The sequence below is a fragment of the Gossypium hirsutum genome, chromosome D12, assembly GCF_007990345.1.
Source record: "Gossypium hirsutum isolate 1008001.06 chromosome D12, Gossypium_hirsutum_v2.1, whole genome shotgun sequence".
Lineage (NCBI taxonomy): Eukaryota > Viridiplantae > Streptophyta > Magnoliopsida > Malvales > Malvaceae > Gossypium > Gossypium hirsutum.
In genome coordinates, this window is record NC_053448.1 from 61,554,236 (window position 1) to 61,575,837 (window position 21,602).

The 21,602-nt window shown below is 33.7% G+C and overlaps 2 protein-coding genes across 3 annotated transcripts; one reads left to right on the forward strand and one right to left on the reverse strand.

Annotated features, from left to right (window-relative positions):
• The first annotated feature begins 480 nt into the window (after positions 1–480).
• LOC107943477 (protein SHORTAGE IN CHIASMATA 1) lies at positions 481–9,982 on the forward strand. Its single transcript, XM_041107688.1, has 10 exons — positions 481–800; positions 1,424–1,492; positions 1,599–1,685; positions 1,776–1,844; positions 2,511–4,783; positions 5,368–5,575; positions 6,640–7,131; positions 7,702–9,324; positions 9,416–9,576; positions 9,678–9,982. Exons 1-9 carry the CDS (start codon positions 501–503, stop codon positions 9,509–9,511), a joined length of 5,217 nt encoding a protein of 1,738 aa, XP_040963622.1. The 5' UTR covers positions 481–500; the 3' UTR covers positions 9,512–9,576; positions 9,678–9,982.
• Positions 9,983–10,090: 108 nt separating this feature from the next.
• Positions 10,091–15,054, reverse strand: LOC107943479 (putative leucine-rich repeat-containing protein DDB_G0290503). 2 transcript variants are annotated; one of them, XM_016877230.2, is made up of 9 exons: positions 14,581–15,054; positions 14,290–14,490; positions 14,073–14,195; positions 13,918–13,955; positions 13,727–13,823; positions 11,574–13,580; positions 11,199–11,351; positions 10,699–10,814; positions 10,091–10,558 (listed from the first exon to the last, which is right to left on the reverse strand). In XM_016877230.2, exons 1-9 carry the CDS (start codon positions 14,650–14,652, stop codon positions 10,369–10,371), a joined length of 2,997 nt encoding a protein of 998 aa, XP_016732719.2. In that variant the 5' UTR covers positions 14,653–15,054; the 3' UTR covers positions 10,091–10,368. The 2 variants fall into 2 exon arrangements, with proteins under 2 accessions (XP_016732719.2, XP_016732718.2); XM_016877229.2 differs by having other exon boundaries at positions 10,091–10,561; positions 14,581–15,050.
• Between the last annotated feature and the right edge of the window lie 6,548 nt (positions 15,055–21,602).

Genomic DNA, 21,602 nt, shown 5'->3' on the forward strand with positions numbered 1-21,602 from the left:
GAATGTAATTGATATAAAGTTAATAGTTAAAAGATTCAATTAAAATATTTTGAAAATTTGAAATCAATTTTAAATTTAAATGATAATTTAAGGTTGTTTTTTGCGATTAAAATACATAAATTCGAGCATGTTTAATTATATAATTTATAAATATTGGTATAATTAAGTAGCACACTTAAAAGGGGCTTAGAATATGATGTTAGTATTTGTGCATATATAAAATATGATTTTAATGATTGGATTGAGATTTTTAAATAAAAGAAAACAAGAATACTTAATTTTTTAATCTTTTAAGCATAGGGATTTAATATCAAATTTGGTGAAAATACAGGGACTAATAGCATATTTTAACAAAACACGCACAAAAAGGAATGAAGCAACGGGGCGCGCCATCCATGCAAGTGGTAAGCGAAACAAACTCCACCAATTTAAAATTTAAGCGCCAAATTAAATTTCATGCTCCATTTTCACCTTCAACAAACTCGTAGAATCCACCACCGATGCGAACTCGATTTCTCAACGTCGATTACTTGAGCGCCTTTCAATCCCCAGCCGAAACCCTAAGCTTCCTCAATCTACCGCCTCCTCACTTCCCTCCTCATACTTCCAACTTCATTGACGATCTTCTTCACTTTGATTCGTTCCTCAACCTCCCTCTCCAGACCGAGAGATTGCCGATCGACGCCGCTCTCTCCAACTTCTTGTCGGAAGCAATTCCTCCGTTCATCGATGTCGATATCAGAGATTTCGAGGATACTCGGTTTCCAAGTGGAAATGCCAGCGCAAAGTTCTCCGCCGAGGTAAAGTGATGAGTTCAGTTCTCTTTAGTCTCCGATGCGATTTTAAAATTTTTTGCCGGATTTGGAATGAAAAATAGCTGATTATGATGTCAAGTATGAAAATCTAGATGGTTTTGGATTCTAATGGGGAGACTCCATTTTTTACGTCGTTTATTTCCTGAGAGCTCTCTGTCTCTTTTGATCGATGAATTGTCGATTGTTAAAGGTGCTTCAATAATGGAAATTACCGAGTTGTATTTTCTTAATAGAAGCAATCTAGATTCAATAATGTATAATGCTTTTCTTTTTTCTCCACTTCATATTAACTCGACGCTTGATTTTGCATTCCCTGCTTTTGTTGAAAGAAACTGCGAAAATGCATGTAGTAAGTTTTTTTCTAATTATTTTTAGTCAATGACTAAGACTAATGTTATTAGAGAGTCTAGGTTCTCTTGAAGGATTACAAACGGAAAATTAATGTTTCGCATTTCGTTGTTGAAAAAAATTAAGATAGTTGAGGTATTCTTACAACTGGATCGTTTTATCATAGTGAACTTGTCTTTAGGAAAAATCTTTATAATCCAGCAGCTTTGCCTCCGACGGTCTTGGTCTTTTTAGATCTAGATGATTTTATTGATGCGCAGGAAGAAGCTATGGTTTGTAATGAGAAGGAAGCAGGGAGTCAGAGAACTTCTGGATCAGAAATTCAGGAGGTTAGATTTGCAAAAAGCTTTAAACTAACTTTCTCAAATGATGTTAATCTTGTTTCACTTTGTTCTCTTTAGGATCTTCCATAAAGCTTAATTCATGCCACTGCAGGAGGATAATGTAACCTGTGGAGCTGATAAGGATGTTCGGAGGTTAGACGTGATACTGTTTGAAACACACGAGCTGGATACTTTTTTGGTATTATCTATTGTTCGTTACATATCTGAAAAGTTTATTCAGTACCACAGCAGGTATTTGAAAATTTATAACTTGTATATTTCTTTGCAGGATAATGCCCACTTTTCCGAGAAAGAGATTGAGACATTCTCTGGAATTTCAGAGATTGATAATAATAAGGTAAATAGTAATTTATTGAATGATTTCTTTTGGAAGTTTTATATAGTATTTACAATCGGACTTTCCAGTCTTCTTACAATTTCCTTAGGCTTAGCTTTTTTCCTTGTGGATGCAGAATAATAGATACTAATCTTTGGCTGAGTTATATTAAATATTAAAATTCATTTCTTTTTAATTTGCGTAAAGTAAGTTTACAGATCAAGTTTAATGATTACCTCAGTGCTTTAGAGAGGTTTTATATATTTAATTTAACATTTAAAAACTCCTACAGATTGGTCTTAATTTGCTCAGTATGCTGATGGATCTGCAGTTTCTCCACATATCCTATAGGCTTCTTTTTTTACACTTGTTTCCTACATGCAGCTTTAGTCATATCTGGCTCGTGTATTACGTCGTTGAAAATTGGATGCAAGTTTTATATTTATTTTGATCAAAGAAAGAAAAGCAAAGCAATGTTTTAAGTATCTGATGCTTCATCATATTCAGTTGATTCTGTTGAAAAGGAGGAAAAAAGAAGAAAAAGAACATATAAAAAAAGCTAACTGATGCAAAAGATCTGCAGTGTTTAAAGGAGAAATATTACTGTCACTGCTTTAATTAAGCTTTAATGATCCTTCAAATTCTTAGAAAAATTTGGTGTCTCCTTTGAATTGAATCTTTCTTCAGGATGAGACGGGCCCTATACTGCAGTTTCCTGACAAGATTCAAGAATCAGTTTATTCAGTTGAAGATGTTATTTCAGAGTGCAACAGGGAGCAAAATATTTATATGCTGGAAGAGGATAGTTCTTTTGGAGGTCGAGAGCTCTTACAGCATAGCATCTTCCCCATTTTGGAGGTGGATGAAATAAGTCTGTGTATCATGACAAGTCATTCTATTGATGATGTACTTCCTACTGCTTTTGAATCTATTGAATCCCAGCTGTGGACTCAAGAAAATGATGTGCTTACTGACAGCAAGGAGCTCTTGGGCTCTATTGGGAACGATATCTTACAGTTTCTTTCTGATCTCTGTTTAGTGGAAAAATATCCGGAACCTGAGGTAGCCTTCCCAGAGATGTTCCTGGATGTGAACATTATATGCATGGTGGAAACTCCTCAAGCTGATGGGAATTCTGAACTTGTTATGGCAAAACAGGATACTGGTTATCTTTTTCCCACAAACCTGGTTATTTTTGAGGAATTCCAGATTTTTTATGTTGATTCATCTCAAAACTTTGATGTGTTTTTGAACAGACAAATAACCCATGAGCCAGAAGCATGTAACCATATGTTCAAGGAAGACTTGAATTTCAAGAGTTTCAGTGAATTGGTTGTTAGTCATGAACTTGTGTTGGTAGATGAAACATTCAAATCTTTGCCTATACCTGTTCTCTCTGATCATGGAAGGTTGAGGTTACCATGCACAGTTATCGAGGAATTACTGTCTGATTTGAAGCCGCTGCCCCTATCTGCATCTGATGGTATCTACTTGGACTGGTATATATTGGAAGATGATAAATGCAGTAGTAAAGTTCATGCTTTGTTTCAGAATATGATGGAGGAGATAGATGCTTCCAGCATTGATTTTGAACAGGAAAGTTTTGAGGGTAGGAAGTTAGTTTCTGACTTCATTTTCTCAGATGATGCTTTAACAGGATCAGCTACTGAACAATATGAGGAAGTACCGAATGTAACTTTTGATCGCGTACCTATGCTTAATGATAATCTTATGGCTGTTGCGTCCAATAAGTTACAAGACAACGGTTTCCCAAAACCAGGAAACTCGAAACAATTAGCAGAAAAAGATGATAAGAGGGCTTCATTACTATTCAAGACTATGTCACAATTCAATGATCTTGCTTTTTTCTTGAATCCCCAGAAAAGTAGCGCTAGAGAAAATGCTGGACCTGAGGCCATGTCTTCCAATCCAAAGGCTGAGTTACCGAATGTTTCATCTGGTCGTTCAGTTGAAGCATGTGAATCCGCTGGTCTACAGTCACAAGTCAATGGTCCAGATTTTTTCTTGAATCCCCAGAAAAGTAGTGCTAGAGAAGATGCTGCACCTGCGGCCAGGTCTTTTAGCCGAAAGGCTGAATCACCCAATGGTTTATCTGGTCATTCAGTTGAAGCATGTGCTTACACTGGTCTACCGTTACAAGTCAATGATCTTGATTTTTTCTTGAATCCCCAGAAAAGTAGCACTAGAGATAATGCTGGATCTGCGGCCATGTCATTCAACCCAAGGGCTGAATTACCCAATGTTTCATCTGGTCATTCAGTTGAAGCATGTGCGTCCACGGGTCTACTATTGCAGCAGTGGGATATCATGGTTTACAATATAAAATTGCCAGATGATATCTTGGCACTGATTGAAAATTTTGAAAAGTGCTATCTAGCTATCTTGCAGAATGAGACAGAGCTAATTTCATTTTTGGGAGAAGATAGGTATGAATTGCTTAGCCTTCCAAAGAAAAAGTTAATGGACTGTATAAAGAAAAAAATGGCACGAAGAAATACTTCCCATGGTGATGAAGATATTATGGCATTTGTAACGTTGTGCGCTATTAAGCAAATGGCTTGGTACATGTGTTTCTATGGCATCAATGCAGCTCACTTATATGTAGACAAGCTATGTCGAAGCCTTGGGTGCATAAATTCAAGATTAAGTTTCCTTCATTCCTTGATTGAGGATGCTCGTGGCAAGGTTGATAAGGAAATAACTACATCACATCCCTCACTCTGTGTTATACGGGGAATTTTACAGTCAAAGACCAGCTCAAGTAATTCCAAAGTGTTGATCTTGGCGGAGCAAGTCTTCTGGTGGTCTTTGAAGAGTTTGTTGATGTCTATGGGATTGTCCTGGAACGAGCTATCAAGTTTCTGCACAAACGCAAATCCATCAGGTGCCTATAAGATGGATTCTCAGCTGATTTCAAATTGTTGGTTGGTATCTCAGGAGTAAGTTCCAAACCTTCAATATCTAATATATTATGGCATATTATTTGCAAAATGCTTATCAACAACTCACTTCATTTGGTGCTATATGATTTTTTTTTTCTTTTGCTCTGTGAAAAGGCCAACTTAATAAAGTTGTTACTGCTGGACATAGGAAATATTAGTTCCCCACCAGTGCAGATTTGTACTCATGAATTCGATGACCTATTCCTAGTTCTCTATTTATACAGTATGTATAGTCTGCAAATGCACAAATATTCCTAGATAAGATTGCTATGACACATGTAGAACCAAATATAAGATGCTTAGTAAATTTGGGAGATGTTGTTGGAATTCAACAAATTTTAGCTTTGATTTAACCATGTAGGTTAATTGCAGTATTTCTCATAGCAAAGGCATGTGGGACCTTTTTGAAATATTTATCCAACTTTTAAAAGTCTCACCAAAAGGTTAAGAATGCAACGCATTGCACATTATGGAAAACTAAAGATAAAACTCTGAAGTGGGTGGGTCCATCCGAAACTTTGGTATGCCTGTTGTGCAGTGTTAGGAAGCCATATATGATACTCTCTTTCTTTCTCCTCAAGGAATGTTTCTGCATCTTTTCCATTCAACAAGTTCAACGTTATTGTGGAATATGGAGGCTTTTGTGGCTCATCTAGAGTATCTTCTTTCCCCCCCAAATCAGTTGGCTTGACTCATGTTCACTTTCTGAAGATTGAACTGGATGACTCTAGTGCCTCCAAAGCACTTTGCGAAGGTGTTGATATCCCCCAGATTGCAAAGAAGTTGACGGTAAGTCTCCTTTCTTATTTGATCTAAGAATTTATCTATTCATTGATGATATCTATTCAAACCTGCTATTTCGAATAGGATTATGAACAGAACTGCTGAGCTAAATGCGTGGGTGTACTATTTTTGTAATTTTAGTTTTACTCCTAGAGTCACATTTTGTGTAACAAAATTCAAATAAAAATTATAGAACAAAAAGACATTATTAATTCTAGTAATACCGTTAAGAGGGTTTTGTTAGGTATTAGGTCAAGGAATGAAGACATTAAGAGGTCAAAAGATTTGTAAATTCTTATAAACTAATGAATACATCAATTCAACACCAAAGTTGAAATATGTGGTTAGAGTAAACAGAGGAACAAAATATTGCACGTAATTGATAGAATGACCCCTTGGAATATAAATTGTGAATTTAAGCATGTTGCTTGTGTTAGTAGTTTGCAATGTTACTGGTTTATTTAGCACATTGCTCAGAAAAGTTTAAACTAAATAATATAAAATTACCTATTCGTATCAATAAACAAAGAAATTCAGTGCTAAGCTCGATGGGTTAAGCTCTTTTGGTGGGCTTTTATATATTATATGGGTTAAGCCCAATAGTTTTGCATTAGAATAGTTAATAATTGCATGCACTTTTATGATAGTCATTTAAAAAAACTTAAAAGCCTCAAAGAAATTGCCTTATCCCTCAGAGTTTGTTTTTTATTACTTTTCCATACATTACTTCTAGCAGCTTGTGTTTGAAGTTGAGAAAATTCCTCTAGGACGAGTTAGGGGTGCATAGCTGAGTTACAATATGGGTGCTTGATTTGTATTAAATTGGTCTTTACCATTGAAGTTGATATCCTTTTGAATCCTTAGGATTGAAAACAATTTACAAATTATTTATATTCATCAATTAAATAACCGCCAAAAATTGACTGCTGTAAGGGATAAGTTCTGAACTTTAAAGTAATATATTTCCTTACGGAATTAGCTGCGTCTCTGATTCTTCATGTAATTGTTTATAGCTCTGTAATCATAGTGGTAATCACAGACATTCTCTGAAGATGGTACCAATGTTTTAGGAAGGGGAGTTTCATTCAATCCTGGCCCTTGATAATGTGAACTACGAGAATGTGGAGGACCTACTGAACTTTGTACCTATTGTAGACAAGCATAACAAGGGGTCTATCGGAAGTGGGAAAGAAGAAGAAGCCTATAGTTTGCCTCTGCCAGTTGCAGTTGAAACCAATCCAAACCCGCAGAGATTGGCAGACATAGTAATTATTGTGAACATGCAAAATTTTGATAAGGAAATGATCGTATCCAGAAGATCTACTTATCAAAAAATTCTTGCAATGGAGAAAGAAGGAGCTCAAGTAGTGGAACGCGATTCAAATCTTCCAGTGGATGTCATAATTAGCTCTGCAATTTGCCTGGTATGGTATGATTCCAGAAACATAGGAAGGAAAGCTGCCATTTCAGATGAAACATCTTCTTGCTTACAGTTGTGCATTGAGAATATTGCAACTAACATTTTGACATTGCTGAGTTTTACTTTCAGTGGCTGTTTCCTGGTAATTTTCGCAATTTACATCAATTTTTTTGAACTTTGACTTTCATACTTAACTACTTTGAAAATCTTAAAGTTTCAAGAAGATAAATGCCAGGTTTTGTTTCTGGTATCTTGGGATGCTTAGAACCAGACAACCTAAGTTTTTGCTTGGTAGTACCTTTCTGTTCATCAATATGGTTAGTGTAGGTTTATTGGACCTCTAATAAAAAATCTTTAAGTTGCTTCTATTCATTTTCTGTGTTGCTCGTGACTGATAATCAATAAAAACGACTATGGTAATTTGATGCTGCTTATTTGCATTCGTAGCCATCTTTTGTTGGCTTGGTCAGAATCAGCAGATTAGTAGTTATAGGTGATGTTCTTGCTTTTTCACTTGAAGTACGGACTTTTAGTTTAGGTTGAAAATTAAAATAAACCCTAGGGTAGACAATTTTGTTCATAAAATGCGCAAGATGAGACATGGTGCTCTGGTAAGATGGAAATTCTGCACTATTTTCAGTAAAACATTAAACTATTGTTGTTGGAATCTGAAATTTGAATTACTATAAATTTTATGTACTTTCTGTTCAAGGTATTTGAGGGAGGCATTGGCTTCCTTTCTACTGTAATGGAATCCTCAGCTGGACTCTATGCAGCAGCAGCAAGTTTGGGAATTGACTTCCAGCTATTTTGTTCTTATTCATCTGAATCAACTGATGAAATTATACTAAACTGCATTGACTATGCTGCTAAGACGACCAGGGGCCCATATCCAAAGATGCCTGATTCAGAAACTCTTGCAGAATCGTTCCTTACTAAATTTCCTTCAGTTAATCCTTTGACAGCGCATGCAATACTCTCTTCGGGAGGAATGCTCGTTGAATTCCTTCAGTCGTCACATGAACGCAGGATTCAGGCAGTTCAAAAGTACTGTGTACCAGATGAAAGTATTGCTCTTTTCAGTGCTTTGTGTAAGTACGGTGAGCGGGAGGACTCAAAATCTGTAATGACAGACTGCTCTTCTTCTGTATCTTCGGGTCGTAACTCCGACAAGTGTCATTACAATGTTGGTTCTCAAGGAAAACAAGGCAAACGCAAAAATAGCTCTAATAAAGTCAGCACAAGGATGGATGAATCACAGCATTTTGAGCCTGTGAGCAAAGATGAGTTCCTGCATCCTTCTGGACTGTCGAAGCAATATGATTCTTGGAAATCTACAGGTTCTGAGATGTTCCAGGATTACAAAAAGCTCAGTTCATCTTTAAATGATATATTTGATCAAGAGCAGGATTTTGATTTTCTCCCTCAAATTCCTGGGCGATATGATTCTGACATCTATGAAGGTCCTAACATGTTAAAAGAGGCAAAAAAGCCCAAACTCGATGTACCCTTGAAAGATAATATATGGGATTACAATCTGGGAGAAAATGCAGGTATGCTGAATAGTTTGGACTGGCAAAACACCAATAGCTTTGAGAATCAGCGCGAAGAACTTACAAGTGAAGTTACTGACTTTGCTGACAGTCCGATGTCTGGTGAGGATTTCTCTTGCTTTGGTAACTCTAATCCTTTCTCCTCTTTGGTGTCGGAGATTGAAGAGGATTCTGCTAGAAAATCCAAAATTGCTAGAAGATTGTCATTTACTAAAGGCAGTCACACTGTTTTCCCATATGTTTCTGAGATCAACATTGGTTCAGATATGTTGAGTTCTGTAACATGTCCTAGACAAGGTCTTGTAGGAACTAATCCTAATTCAGATGCAAGTCCCAGCAACCAAGAAAACTCCATACGGGATGTTTTAGCTCAGCGATCTGCAGCTTGCAAAGGATCACTACTAAAAAACGATGTATCAAATCATAGTGCAACATCACTCTCAAAGGCCATTCTTTCAAACCAACCACAATTAGGTTCACCTTGGACGATAGAATTTCTTAACAGGATCAGAGAGAAGAGCAGATTACGTCAGCAGAATCTTCCTTCTGATACATCTGCTTCACCCTTTGGCAGATCAGGAAATATAGCAAAAATTCCTAAGAGAAGAAGAAGTCCATCAATTCTTGAGTTTTTCAAATACCAAGGAGGCAACACTCCTAAGAAAATACTAGAACAAAGGAAGCAGAAAAGACCTCCACAAGCATCCAGCTCATCTAAGAATGAAAAAACTTCATCCTCCTTTACACAAACATCGACACCCACTGATAAGAGAACAAGACAGGTTTGTATAAACTACCCTCTGTATTTGACGTGTACTACAGATACAACTGCATATGTCTACAATATTAAACCATGCACTTTTTCTCCTCCAGACTCTATCTTTTGAAATGAATGGAAGTGGAAGTCAAACAAAGCTAGTTTGGAGAGACGGAGGAGCACATGGTTTGAGCAAAAAGCTTCGCTATTAATAATCACGATCGAAACAAACGTGGTCCAATGTATAAGGGTATAGATTCATTTGTAAAATTAGAAGGTTGGTTCAATTATGCTCTCCAACAGTTTCTTTTTCCGTTTAGAAATTAGCATTAAATACAGAGATACACTATCTTATTTAAATTTACTTGTTTTATGCAGAACTTCCTTTAAACATTACATGAACTTGGAGCAGTTGCGACACTTTTTTCAAGAATGTATCCATATGGCTCAACGGCAAGCTCAAATAGCAGAGTCATGCCAGAAATATTTGATTTGCTCAGAAATTTTGAACTGACTAGCCCATAGGCAGCTAGGATTTATAAAACGTTCATTAGGTGTGACGTGTTCAGGCTTGTTTATTAGTAAGAATGATTGCTTTTTTGTTATAGTTTTATCTTTTATGATAATAGTATTATACCCCAAGAAACAGAAAAGCTCCATCTTAGTGAATCAGTTGTTAGCTTGAAGCGAAGTAGCAGGACTGGTGACAAAGACGTGCTTGACTTATTAGTGATGTTTCCACAAAATTAATTCTAGATTTTAATTTATTGAGCAGAATGAATCGGTTCCTATATAATTAATGGGTCCCTGTGTATCTATAATTTAAAACCTCAAAATCCAAATTTGCTGCTTGAGCTTTCAATGAAATTGGTTGAATCTAATTTTTCACTGTTCCTAACAAGAGAGATGAGCAACAAATAAAGGAAGAATGCTATTTTCACAAATTCAAATGATAGGGATTTCTTGATTGGACTTTGATGTACCTATCAAACACATATTTCCTTTTAGACGATCAGCTGCTTTACCCTGCTTAGCCTTCTTTGTCCAGCATACTGCATCTTTGAACATGCTAGTTCTTCTTGCCATTCTTAAGGTTTCTCACTGTCATTACAAGTTGTTGTCTTTCCCCTTCCACTTCTGCAAATTTGAGACTTATTTCAGAATACCTTTCTTCCATGTCTTTAAGCTCACGCTCCATAGATTTGTTCCTTTCCTTAAGACCTTCCACTTCACTTAGCAATTCGGCAAGATTAACATCACTGCTGGTATCGTAAGTAGGAAAAACATAAATGATTAGCCAATGAACTCATCTACAGTAAATATATTGCTTAATAATTAAATCTGATTCTCGAGACAAACAGATTGGCCTTGTTGTTCACAACTTATTGTATGCTCATACCTTTCAACTGGTACTGCTGTTGTTGACAAAGGCATGCCTTCTGCAACGGTAGTCTTAGAATGGAGCTTATCTCGTGACTTTCTTCTTTCCTCAGATTTGTTAACATTTATAGGTTCCTGTATTTTGAACATTGGTAATATTGAGACTGGAGTAACCATCTAGAACTAAATGGATGGAATTGGAAGCATATTAACAATAAGGATGAAACTGAGATACAAGTTACCTTAACTAAAATTTCAATTGTGAGGTCTAGAATTAAAGGAATTTCTATCTCAATTATGCATTGATTGATATAGTTTTGAAGTGGCAACGTTATTTATGTCTTTATTTCTTTCCCGTTAGTACTGCTCAATAGAGTCACTCTGTTTCTATAGAGTTATAATAATTCTGAAATACTGTTTCTATGATTGTTTCATGAAACTAAAATATTGCTGTCTAGTTGCATGAAAAATCACAAAACTATATTATTCAATGCATTTTTATAATTGTAATCCACAAACCTTTTGACACCGGTCTGCAGAAAAACAATGACAAACTTTGAGCTGTTCCATGAAGCTTTCGAGCTCTTCAATCATATTGCTGAGATTACTTTCCTTCTCCGGAGCTGAATTAGCTGATGTTTTCAAAGCAGTTTCCTTGAGGTTTATACGTTCCTGCGAGAGGTTGTGAAATTATTAAGCTTTGCTATCGATGAATGAGAACTTATATCAGCTTGGATGTTTGCATTGCATGAAAATGTAGAATGTAAACATTTCATGACTAGATGAAGGATATTATATATCAATGTGGTTTTCTTCCACCATTGATGTTTGTTAAATATGACACAGAGCGAATTTTTCCATGCATAACAACTAATTTTTTTATAGAACAACTACCTTAAGCAACCTCATTTTTTTCTGCAAGCTAGTGATATCCTTGGATTCTTGAGGAGCTGAAGTAGAGTGGCTGCTCTTCGAGGCAATGTCAGCTTGACCACCACTACTTTTGAGTTCTTTCTGTATAGAGCCGATTTCTTCTTCCTTCTTCTGCAGGTCATTCTTTAATTGAGATACCTGTTTCCTCAGTTTATCTTTCTCCCTTTCTTCCCGGACCAAGCTATGTTTTAAGTCATTACACTCCACTCTAATATTTTCCATTTCTGCCTGCAAATTTGAGATCACCATCTCCTTTTTATCCTTGAAAGACCTCGTGCTAATCAATTGTTTCTGTGCCTTCTCCGTTTCCTTCTTTGCTAAAGTGATTTTTTTCTCAAGTTCATCTCTTTCTTTATTCCATCTTTGTATCAGCATCTCAGTTTTTTCATTTGATGCCTTCACTTTTTTGGTTTCATCACTTTGCTTCCCATTTTCTTTTGCCAGATCAGAAAATTGGCTTCTCTGCTCTTCGAGCTTCTGGATCTCAGTCTTAAGCATTTGAATTTCTTTATAGAATTCCTCCTGCTTTTCCTTCTCTTGCCTTTGTGCATATTCAAGTTGTGAAGTCTTATCGGTAAGTTCCATTGACATTTTCTCTATTTGTTTTGCTTTGAGATCTAGTTGGTGTGAAAGGTGTTGCCATTCGACTGCAGTCTGATCTTTAAGTAGCTTAAGTTCTTCATTGGCTTTTTGGAGCATTTCTTCCAGATCTCTTTTTTGCATCTGCAGGTCGTTTGCTTCTTCAACTGCTTTCATGGTCATCTTTTCATTCTCATCAATCCTACTGGCCATTTCAACGGACAGCTTCTTAAATTCGTCTTGAAGCCGCTCGGCATTAGCAGCATTTGTCCACCTTGACTTTCTTAATGCCTCCTCTGCTCGGATTGCCCTCTGTTCCTGCTCGGTTTTGGAATGCATCAAGGCGTTGAGTTCTTCTTCAAACCCTTGTGTCCGATTCTCCAGTTCTCTGTTTAATTCTTTGACTTGACTTTCTAGCTCATTAATGGCAATTAAAGACTCTGAGTATTCTTCTGATTGCTGCTTGAGTTTGTCCTCTAGTCTTTGCACCTGAGATTCAAGTTCATCTATAGTAGCCAAATATTCTGAGGACTCCTTTTGTGCCTTTATCGATTCTTGTTGCTGGTTTTGCTTTAACTGTGAGGATATTTCATCATTTTCCCGGCTCAGTTCTTCTATATGCATCTCTAACTCCTCCTTATGCTTCTTGTAGAACTCCAACTCAGCATTCAGGTCTGTGATTGTCTGCTTCATCATGTGTACTTCATCGGCATCATGTTGTTCATTCAACCGCACCTCTTCAATGCTGGTACTTGCTTCTATCTCACTGGAGAGGCGAGATATTTCCCTGTTCTTTTTCTCTAGCATTTCATTGAGGTCTCTCACTGCAAGAATCAAATTAGAATTGGAATCCTCCATCTTCTGCAGCTGCAAACGAAGATTGGCATTTAATTCCTTTTGATGATCCAGCTCCTGCCTAATTTCCTTTAGCAGAACCTCATTCTCCTCTTCCGATAGACTTTCAAGTACTTCCTCATCCAGATTGTTCTTTGACTTGAGTCGTTCAAACTCCACCTTCATTGCATCTCTTTCTTCTTTAAGGCTGGTAACTTGTCTCGATAAATCTTGAGTCCTTTTGTTCTCCTTCGTAATCTGTTTCCTAAGAGATTGCAACTCTAATTCCGATACTTCTACCTGCCTCAAAAACATTGCATTTTCACTTCTGAGTTTCTCAACAGGATTTTCTGATTCCTTATTCCATTCTCTTGGGACGTCTTCGGGGCTAATAGCTAACTCCGCTAAACTTCCATCAGAAGTTGAACTGGCCGACCAATCCGTGTTTGTTCTCCGGTGCATGTTCTTTTTAGTCATGCCAGTATCCACAGCTCTCTTAGGCATAGAGTTCTGCCGTAGAGATGAATATAATTCAGCGGAGTCCAACTGCCCATCCTATGAAAGAATTAAAGAACAATTTAATTGTAAACTTGCATAAAATAGCCATCTGTTCCAGGTAGTAATTTCAGGATGCTTTAAAACCCAAATCATTGCCATGCTAAACTATAGTAAAACCAGATAAGTGGGGCCTTTGAACTTACTTCTGTTAAAGTTTGGACATTGTCACTGTAATTTATGCCTTCGCGTTGCAGGCTTCCCTCCCTGGAAATGGTCAAGCCTTCACCATCTCCAACATATCTGATATTGAAATTTCGTATAGGTAAATGGAGCAAGAAAAAAATTTAAGGTAAACAGTGAATGAATAGAGATGGGTTATTAATGCTTGTATCACCTCTGATCTTCTGCTCCTTCAATTTTATGAATTGTCACCTATGGGTCATCATGAATTTCCAGAACCAAATTACAGTGAAGCCAATATTAGATTTTGAAATAAATAAAAAAATTAAAATGCTTGAGGCGGTCACTTGACAGTGAGAGAGAACTAACATGTAGAATGGCACCGGAGTTGGCAAACTTAAGCGGCAGAGATACAGTAACAGGTTCAGTTTCTGCAGCAAAATCAGCAAAATCAATCGAAGCTTCACCGAGAAACCCTGCTTTTGAAGATCCCTGCAACCGAACCCAGAAAAAATCAGCAAGAACCACTCACCAGTGGAAACTTAAACAATGGGGAAGAAAAGCCAAAAAGCTGAGGAATTATTACATTTGAAACAACGAAATGGTAAATTTTTTCAGTCAATTTCCCCGTTTTTATCTCTCTAATCATTTTCACAGTTTCATAAACAGGATTCTCCCACAAACAACTCCCATCTTGAACTGCCACTTTCTCTAACTTCAGCGTCGGCTTCCCAACATCCTCCGGCACCAACGCTATCGTTACGGCGGACTTTTTCAACCGTGGCACCTGGAAAAAAAACAAAAGAGGCTAAATCAGGTAAGAGATCTTTCAAAAACTCTAATAAATTTCTTAACTAGGAATCTAACTCAGTAGTACCTGAGTTGCCTGAAACTGCAATTGAAACACTACTTTGATCTTCTTCTTGTCGCTCTTCCATGCCTTAAACATGGTTTACTTTTTTTTTTCAGTCGTATATATGCTTTTAGTTTCTCTGCTGAATGTTTGCTGCAAATCCCACTTAATGCATTGGGATTCTGACTGAAAAATAGTCCACAAAAAAAGGGGGTAGTTTATGAACAGCTGGGGGAATGCTAATGTGTGGTGAAGGCAATTAGATCTTCCAGTCTGTTAAATTCCTTTAGTTCAGGAAATTAGAGATTGTCAAAATGGAAGATGACTCAGAGTCAAAACTAATCGATTTAGTGCATTACAGTGCAAATAAAGAAGCTTCTTTATAATATATTAACCAAAAGAAATCTATTTATAATTCTAAGTAATAAAAGTTTTGGAATTGGAACGTAGTTTTCTTTTGATTGCAGCAAGGCACGAGGTGCCAAACTTCAAACCAAACAGATGGCTGTTTCATCTTATATAAAATTTAATATATTAAAAATATATTTTATATAAATTTTACATACTTTTTTATTAAATATCATATTATTTTTATCCACAGGATTATCTAAAATGATAAAGATTTTTTTACTTTAATTAGTGATTGAAAGTTAACTATTTATTTTAAATGTAAATTAATTTTAATTCGTCATCAGGATCCACTTTTTTATTACTAATTCAACTTTTTTTTAATAGAAACCTCAAATTAAAAAAAATATTTTTTAGTGTTTTATTTTGTAAAATTAAGTTTGATCACGAGGAAAACAACGAAAATTAAGCAAAGGGGCAAAAAAAAAAAAAAAGGCACGGCAGAAGTTAGCACTTAGCTGTTACTTATCATGTCATTAAAGCATCTTTTGTTATCGCATTTAAGAAAGGTATTGTGGACATCAAAATGACTCATTTTTAGGCATTTAATAAAAATTTTAAATAATATTAAATACCGTACAAAGTGAAATTGGGAGTGTCCGTTGCATCAAACCCCAATAAAAGGATACAATTAATAAATGGTTCTTTCAAATTTAATAAAAACAGTACGATTAAAAAAATTCAATGAATTAATTTTCAGTTAGAGCATTTAACCACTAAACAAAAGAAAATATTAGTGCCAAATGATTAAACCAGGATTTGACAAAAATTATAGAGATGTGATTTTAAAGGTTTAGAATTGGATGGTTTTTGGAATGGATAAATTATAATTATGGGTGGTTTTAAGAATTATTGATTAGCGACAGCGATGGCCACACCGAAACCCTTGAGGTTCGACAATTCTGATCCATATTTAACAAAAGCTTCATCGTTTCCAGCGATGCTAAAAAGGCCTTAACATTTATTATTGGGTGCTTTTTTGTTGGTCAAATCCCCGCCAATTTGCTCTGTAATCTGTGTGGAAACACGTTGATGCATGTGCTCTCTTCTCTCTCTTGTCCCCACTCACAGACACCCACCTAGAATGTGGATGTGATATATTTTAATTTTAAAATAAGAGTTAAATATTATCATATTTTCTATAAAAAAAAATTTGTACTTATAAGTGGGAGGTGTCAATTTTAGAATTTTCCTTTTAAAACTTTCACTAATAATATATTAAATAATTTTTCTAATTTCATTATATTTATTTAAATATTAAGATAATATTTGAAAAGTCCCTTAATAATTAGATTTGGATATAATTATTTATAATTATACAATAATGACATGTTTAGATAACTATTATAATTAATTGATCTTGTCGAATTTGATGTAATTGAAGCATTACAATTACACTTTCTCATTATTGGGAGGAAAGTAAAAATTGAAATAATTACACAAGTTACATTCAAAGTCAATTTTTAAAAATTTATTTTTATACAAATTATAAAATTTATATTATAAGTATGAACATGTATGAATATTTGGGATGATTATGACAAAAAATATATAATTTTTATAAAATTATAATAAAGTTTTATATTATGTAAATCCTAAAAAAATAAAGTTATAATTAAAAAGTTTGTAAAAAAATTAATATACATATTATAAAATTGTTATAATATATTTATTTATAAAAAATTATGGTTAAAAAATATGAATATAACTTATTTATGTCTCCATGATATACTGGAAGGTTCATTACTTCAATTGAGATAATGAAAAATTATTTCATTTCTTTAGTTAGAATTTTAGGCTGTTCTCAAAAAAAGTTAGCGAAAAAAACTATCCCTAGAATAGATACTAAGAGGAATGTATAAACCAATGCTTCCATAAATTCGATCGTGGTTTACAATTATAGCTCCCGTATCTTTTTATTTGGAATCATCTCCCGAATAAAATAAAGAAATAACAAGAATAAAAGAAAAGACAGTGATTTAAATCAAGATTTTTCCTACAGTGTATGGCAAACCACAAATAGAAGTAGAACCGAAAATAACAAAGCAATCTTGCATCAAACTACTTGTCTTCTTGTAGTTGGATCTCCAAGTTTTTGGAATGCTCCAAATTCTACTTCAGCATCCAAATCTGGATCAATACCGGCAAAAACATCGTTATAAAAATAATACAGTTATTCATAAAAAAATGTTAAACTTTTTTATCAAAACTTATTTATAAAAAAATATTTTTTTAAAGTTATGGTAAAAAGTTATATCATTTATAAGAAGTGTTATGAAAGTTATTAGACAATTTAAAAAAACTTTTTTTATGAATATTAAATATTATAAATTATATATTCTTTTTTTTTAGTTTACATATTATAAAAAGGGACATAACATAGCATAAGTTTTTCTCCAAATTAAATTTGTATAATTTTTTATAATTAAAGTTATAGACTATTTGGACTGTAAACAAAAATATTATAAGATTTATGCTAATGATGCAAATGCAAAAGGTTTTTTTGCACCATACCATGGAGTATGATACCATTTGAGAGAATTGTGCTAAACACAAGTGCTATAGACAGCTCACAAATTATTTAATTTGAGACATTCAAGATTTGGAAATGTGATTGAAAAGACATTTGTGATTCTAAAAAAAAAAGATATTTTTTATATTAACAATATCACCTCAATATAATATAAAAAATAATAATGTTGGGTCGTACTAACATATTGCATATTCCATAACTTGAATCATAGGTGGAATTGAGATGATCCAGACTTTGAAAAGTACATGGAAGAATGACATATAGATAATATTAATGATATATATCCAAATTCAGGTGATGAACTCGGTTAATGACCAACAATGATGATAAAAGTATATTTTAAATATTAAAAAAGGAATAGGCCAACAAACATGCATTAGAACAGTTAGGTAGAATTACATATAATGTGCAATTTTCTTGTTTTTTTTATTAATTATCGCATTATCAACAATTTTTTTAGACTAACATAATACACGTGGTGATTTAATTTTAATTTTTGTTACTTGTTTAGAAATAAATTTTATCATACTAGTCATTTTTATAATTTTTAATATTTTTTAAAAATAAAAATTATATAACTGTGTAATTGCAATTTTTATTACCAAATATTACATAGGAAATTATGATATAATTACACTCTATTAACAAACACGTATGATGAATTACAATTATTTGTAATTACAAGGGAGTGTAATTACTACCATAATAATTGCACTTTCATTTAATCCCTCTGTGTTGTTCAAGCATACCCTAAATTGATTCAAAATTGAAACTTTTTAAAATTAAGTATCATTAGTTACTCTTCAACTTATGTGTTAGTTAACACATAAAAGGATAGTTTGGATATAATGTAAAGAATATTTAAAATGTATAAATTAAATTTTAAATATGTAAGTATTATTGCATGGGTAGTAAAAATAATAATCTTATTAAAAATTATAAAGGCTATTTTCTTTTTAAGTTTTTTATACTAATTATTGTGACGTTAAATAATAATTTGAATATGACGTGATACATATTTGAAGTATATAGATTAAAATTTAGATATATATAATATTGCACGAATAGTTTAGGTCTCATATTAAGAAGTTAATTTTATTAAAACTTGTGAAGGTCATATTTGAACTTCTTATAGATATACACATAATTAAAATTTAATTCATATATTTTAAATAAGTTTCATATAAGAATTTATATAAATGTCTAATGAAATTAATCTAATTATATAATTGTTAATATTTAGATCCAAATAAGAAGGAAGAATTGGGTTTAGTGGCTAACACCTGCCATTGTCAGATGTCAGCACTCACATGGCGCTTCAGATGAGGTTAGTTTCTTTTTCCTCTTTAATCATTCAACTCTAAAAGTGACTGATAAAAGCTGATCGAATGTCTCCTTTCCTCAAATTACAACAATTGTAAAGCAGTTTGTGTAAAGCCAATGTTAAAACTTATCTAAACCATCCACAGCCAATGAACAAAATGGGGGTGTAGTAGGGGACTGAGTAACAACAGGTATTGTTTCACTATCTTATAATAAGTGGTCGCCATGGTCCACTCTCGTACCGCCACCTTTGTAGAGGAACAAGCAAAGCAAACACACTTGAATGGGATGTGGGGCGGGGCCTGGCTTGGGGTATAGTGCCAGGAAATTAGATATTAATGGTTATAAATTCTGGGTTTCAATTCAATTCTCACAAGGCAAGGCAATGTCGCAGCCTTGAATGGTAGTTTTCAATTAGGTGTCAGCAAAATTCAATTCATGAGGGAAATATGCATGTCTGTAGGATTATTGTTGAAGCTGGTAAATAAGTTATTATAACAGCTCCTGGTAAATGTGGGTTTGGATTGGCGATTGGGTGCGGTGCGTTTAGTTTATTTTTTGTTTCACGCTACAGTATCGCTACAGTATCCGATCTCGCCGCCGCCGTTGTTTTTACACTAACCACAGATAAATACACCAACCATCCACGCTCACCCTAACCCTAAGCATGCTAATTAGTTACTACCTACCCATTATATTGCAATCAAGCTGTACCAGCAAGAATGACAGAGTTGGAGCATTTTATTCTCTCCTATTTTTTCAATCGTTATCTTAACAATTATAAAGCTTTCTTGTGATATGTTGTGATGCTTTTGTTTTTGTTTTTATGTGTACACGTGCAAGCGGTGAGTCTCTTTAGCTGTAAGTGAGTTTCAATTGTTTCTAATAATTTTTTAAGTTGGTATGATAGTGTTGTTTATATTAAATCGGATTGGTTGGTTAGATCGAGAATCAAGTTAATTTTAAAGTGTATTGAAATATAGATGAATTGGTTTTATGTTTTTAGTCTAAAATCCATGACCCGAACCGGTTTTGATGTTTTATAATTAGTTAATTTTGGTTGAATGAATGTTGAACTTCGGATAATATTTTAAAACATTTCAAGTTTTAGAGTTAATGTTGATAATTTCGTTAATATTTTAAATTTTTAATTGAATTTAGAATGTATAATTGATGTTTATGTTTTTATTTATTTTTGTTTATAAATTTATTTAATTTTTTTTCTTTTTTTTCAAAAGTTTCTTTATTTTTAGACTTTTTTATTTTTTAAAAGAAATTATTCAAATCAAGGATCGATAGTCTAATCGATTCGGCTATTGGTTCAGATCGAAAAATATTGGACATAATAATAAATTTAGCTTTCAATATTTACTTTTTTATCATTTTTGCTCTAATTTTTATTTTTGGTTTATTTTGACATTCAACCGTCAAATTTTAATTAATTTTTTTTAAATGAATATTTTGATTGGACGATTGAAGTTTTAGTGTTACTAATGTGGCAACTCAGGTGAACATAAAAATTCAAAAAAAATTATTAAACAATATTAAAAAATTTAACAAATTTAAATGCTCATATTTTTTTAAAAAAATTATCCGTGCTTGCAATGAAGTATACTTAATTTATCATGCGAGTGGCCATATTAGTACTATTAAAATTTTAACAATTCAATTAGTCTTTTAGTCCAAAATAATTTAACTAAAATTTAGAATTTAAATACTGAAGTAATAAAAAAATTAACGTCAAAATGAGTTGAAAATGAACTAAATTTATTATTATCCCTTTTAAATTTGCATGTATGATTTATAGAGCCTCACTCTTTGTTTAGATTAAAATTTTAATATTTTTTTAGTAAAATAATTATTCGAACCCAAATTATCCGGGAAAATGCCACAATTTGAGTACGAAATTTAAAATTTTATTTAAAGAACACTCAATTTTGAAGATAAAATAGAATATTGGGCCCTTGTTAGATCCAAATTTCTTTGGTAAATAAAGTTGAAAGCAACAGTATGGGCCAGCTTTGTTTCGGTGAAACTTAAAGCCTGGATGAATGTTCCTTTTAATGGACAGAGAAAATGGACCAAAGCCCCAACAATGACCCAGAAAATATATGACGTAGGGTGAGTTTGGATGGGCGATTAGGTGTGGTACGGTACATTTAGTTTACTTTTTGTCTCATGCTACAGTATCGTTATAGTATCTAATCTCACCGCCGCCGTTGTTTTTACACTAACCGCAGGTAAACGCACCGCCCATTCAAATTCACCCTTAAATTAGTTAAGCACCAATTGATCCAAATCCAACAAAACCACTTGAGACAACATCTCATTGACCAAGATACTAGAGATCCCTATACCCATATAGAATTACCTGCTCAGGCCAGAACATCTATTTAATATTTGGGAGAATTTAAGTAAAAATATTAGATCCAAAAATAATTTTAAACAATGCATATATATTAATTTTGAAATAATATAAACGAATTTAAAATGAATTTGGGTTAACCATTTACAAATACGATAAGTTCGGGTAAAGTTTTAGACCATTATTTTAAGCTAGATTAAGCTTGAATAAGCATGTATTAATATCATGCTTAAACTTAATTCAAATCTGACCCGACCGAACTTATTAACACCTCGCTTCTACTTTTAGTTACCTTTCCTTCTCCTACATTCTAACTATATCCTATTACTTTTCGCCCACGAGAATTTCCTCAATCATCACCATCCCATCTTTGTATCAACAATCCTTCTACTACTTAATCCTAGAGGTTCAACAAGA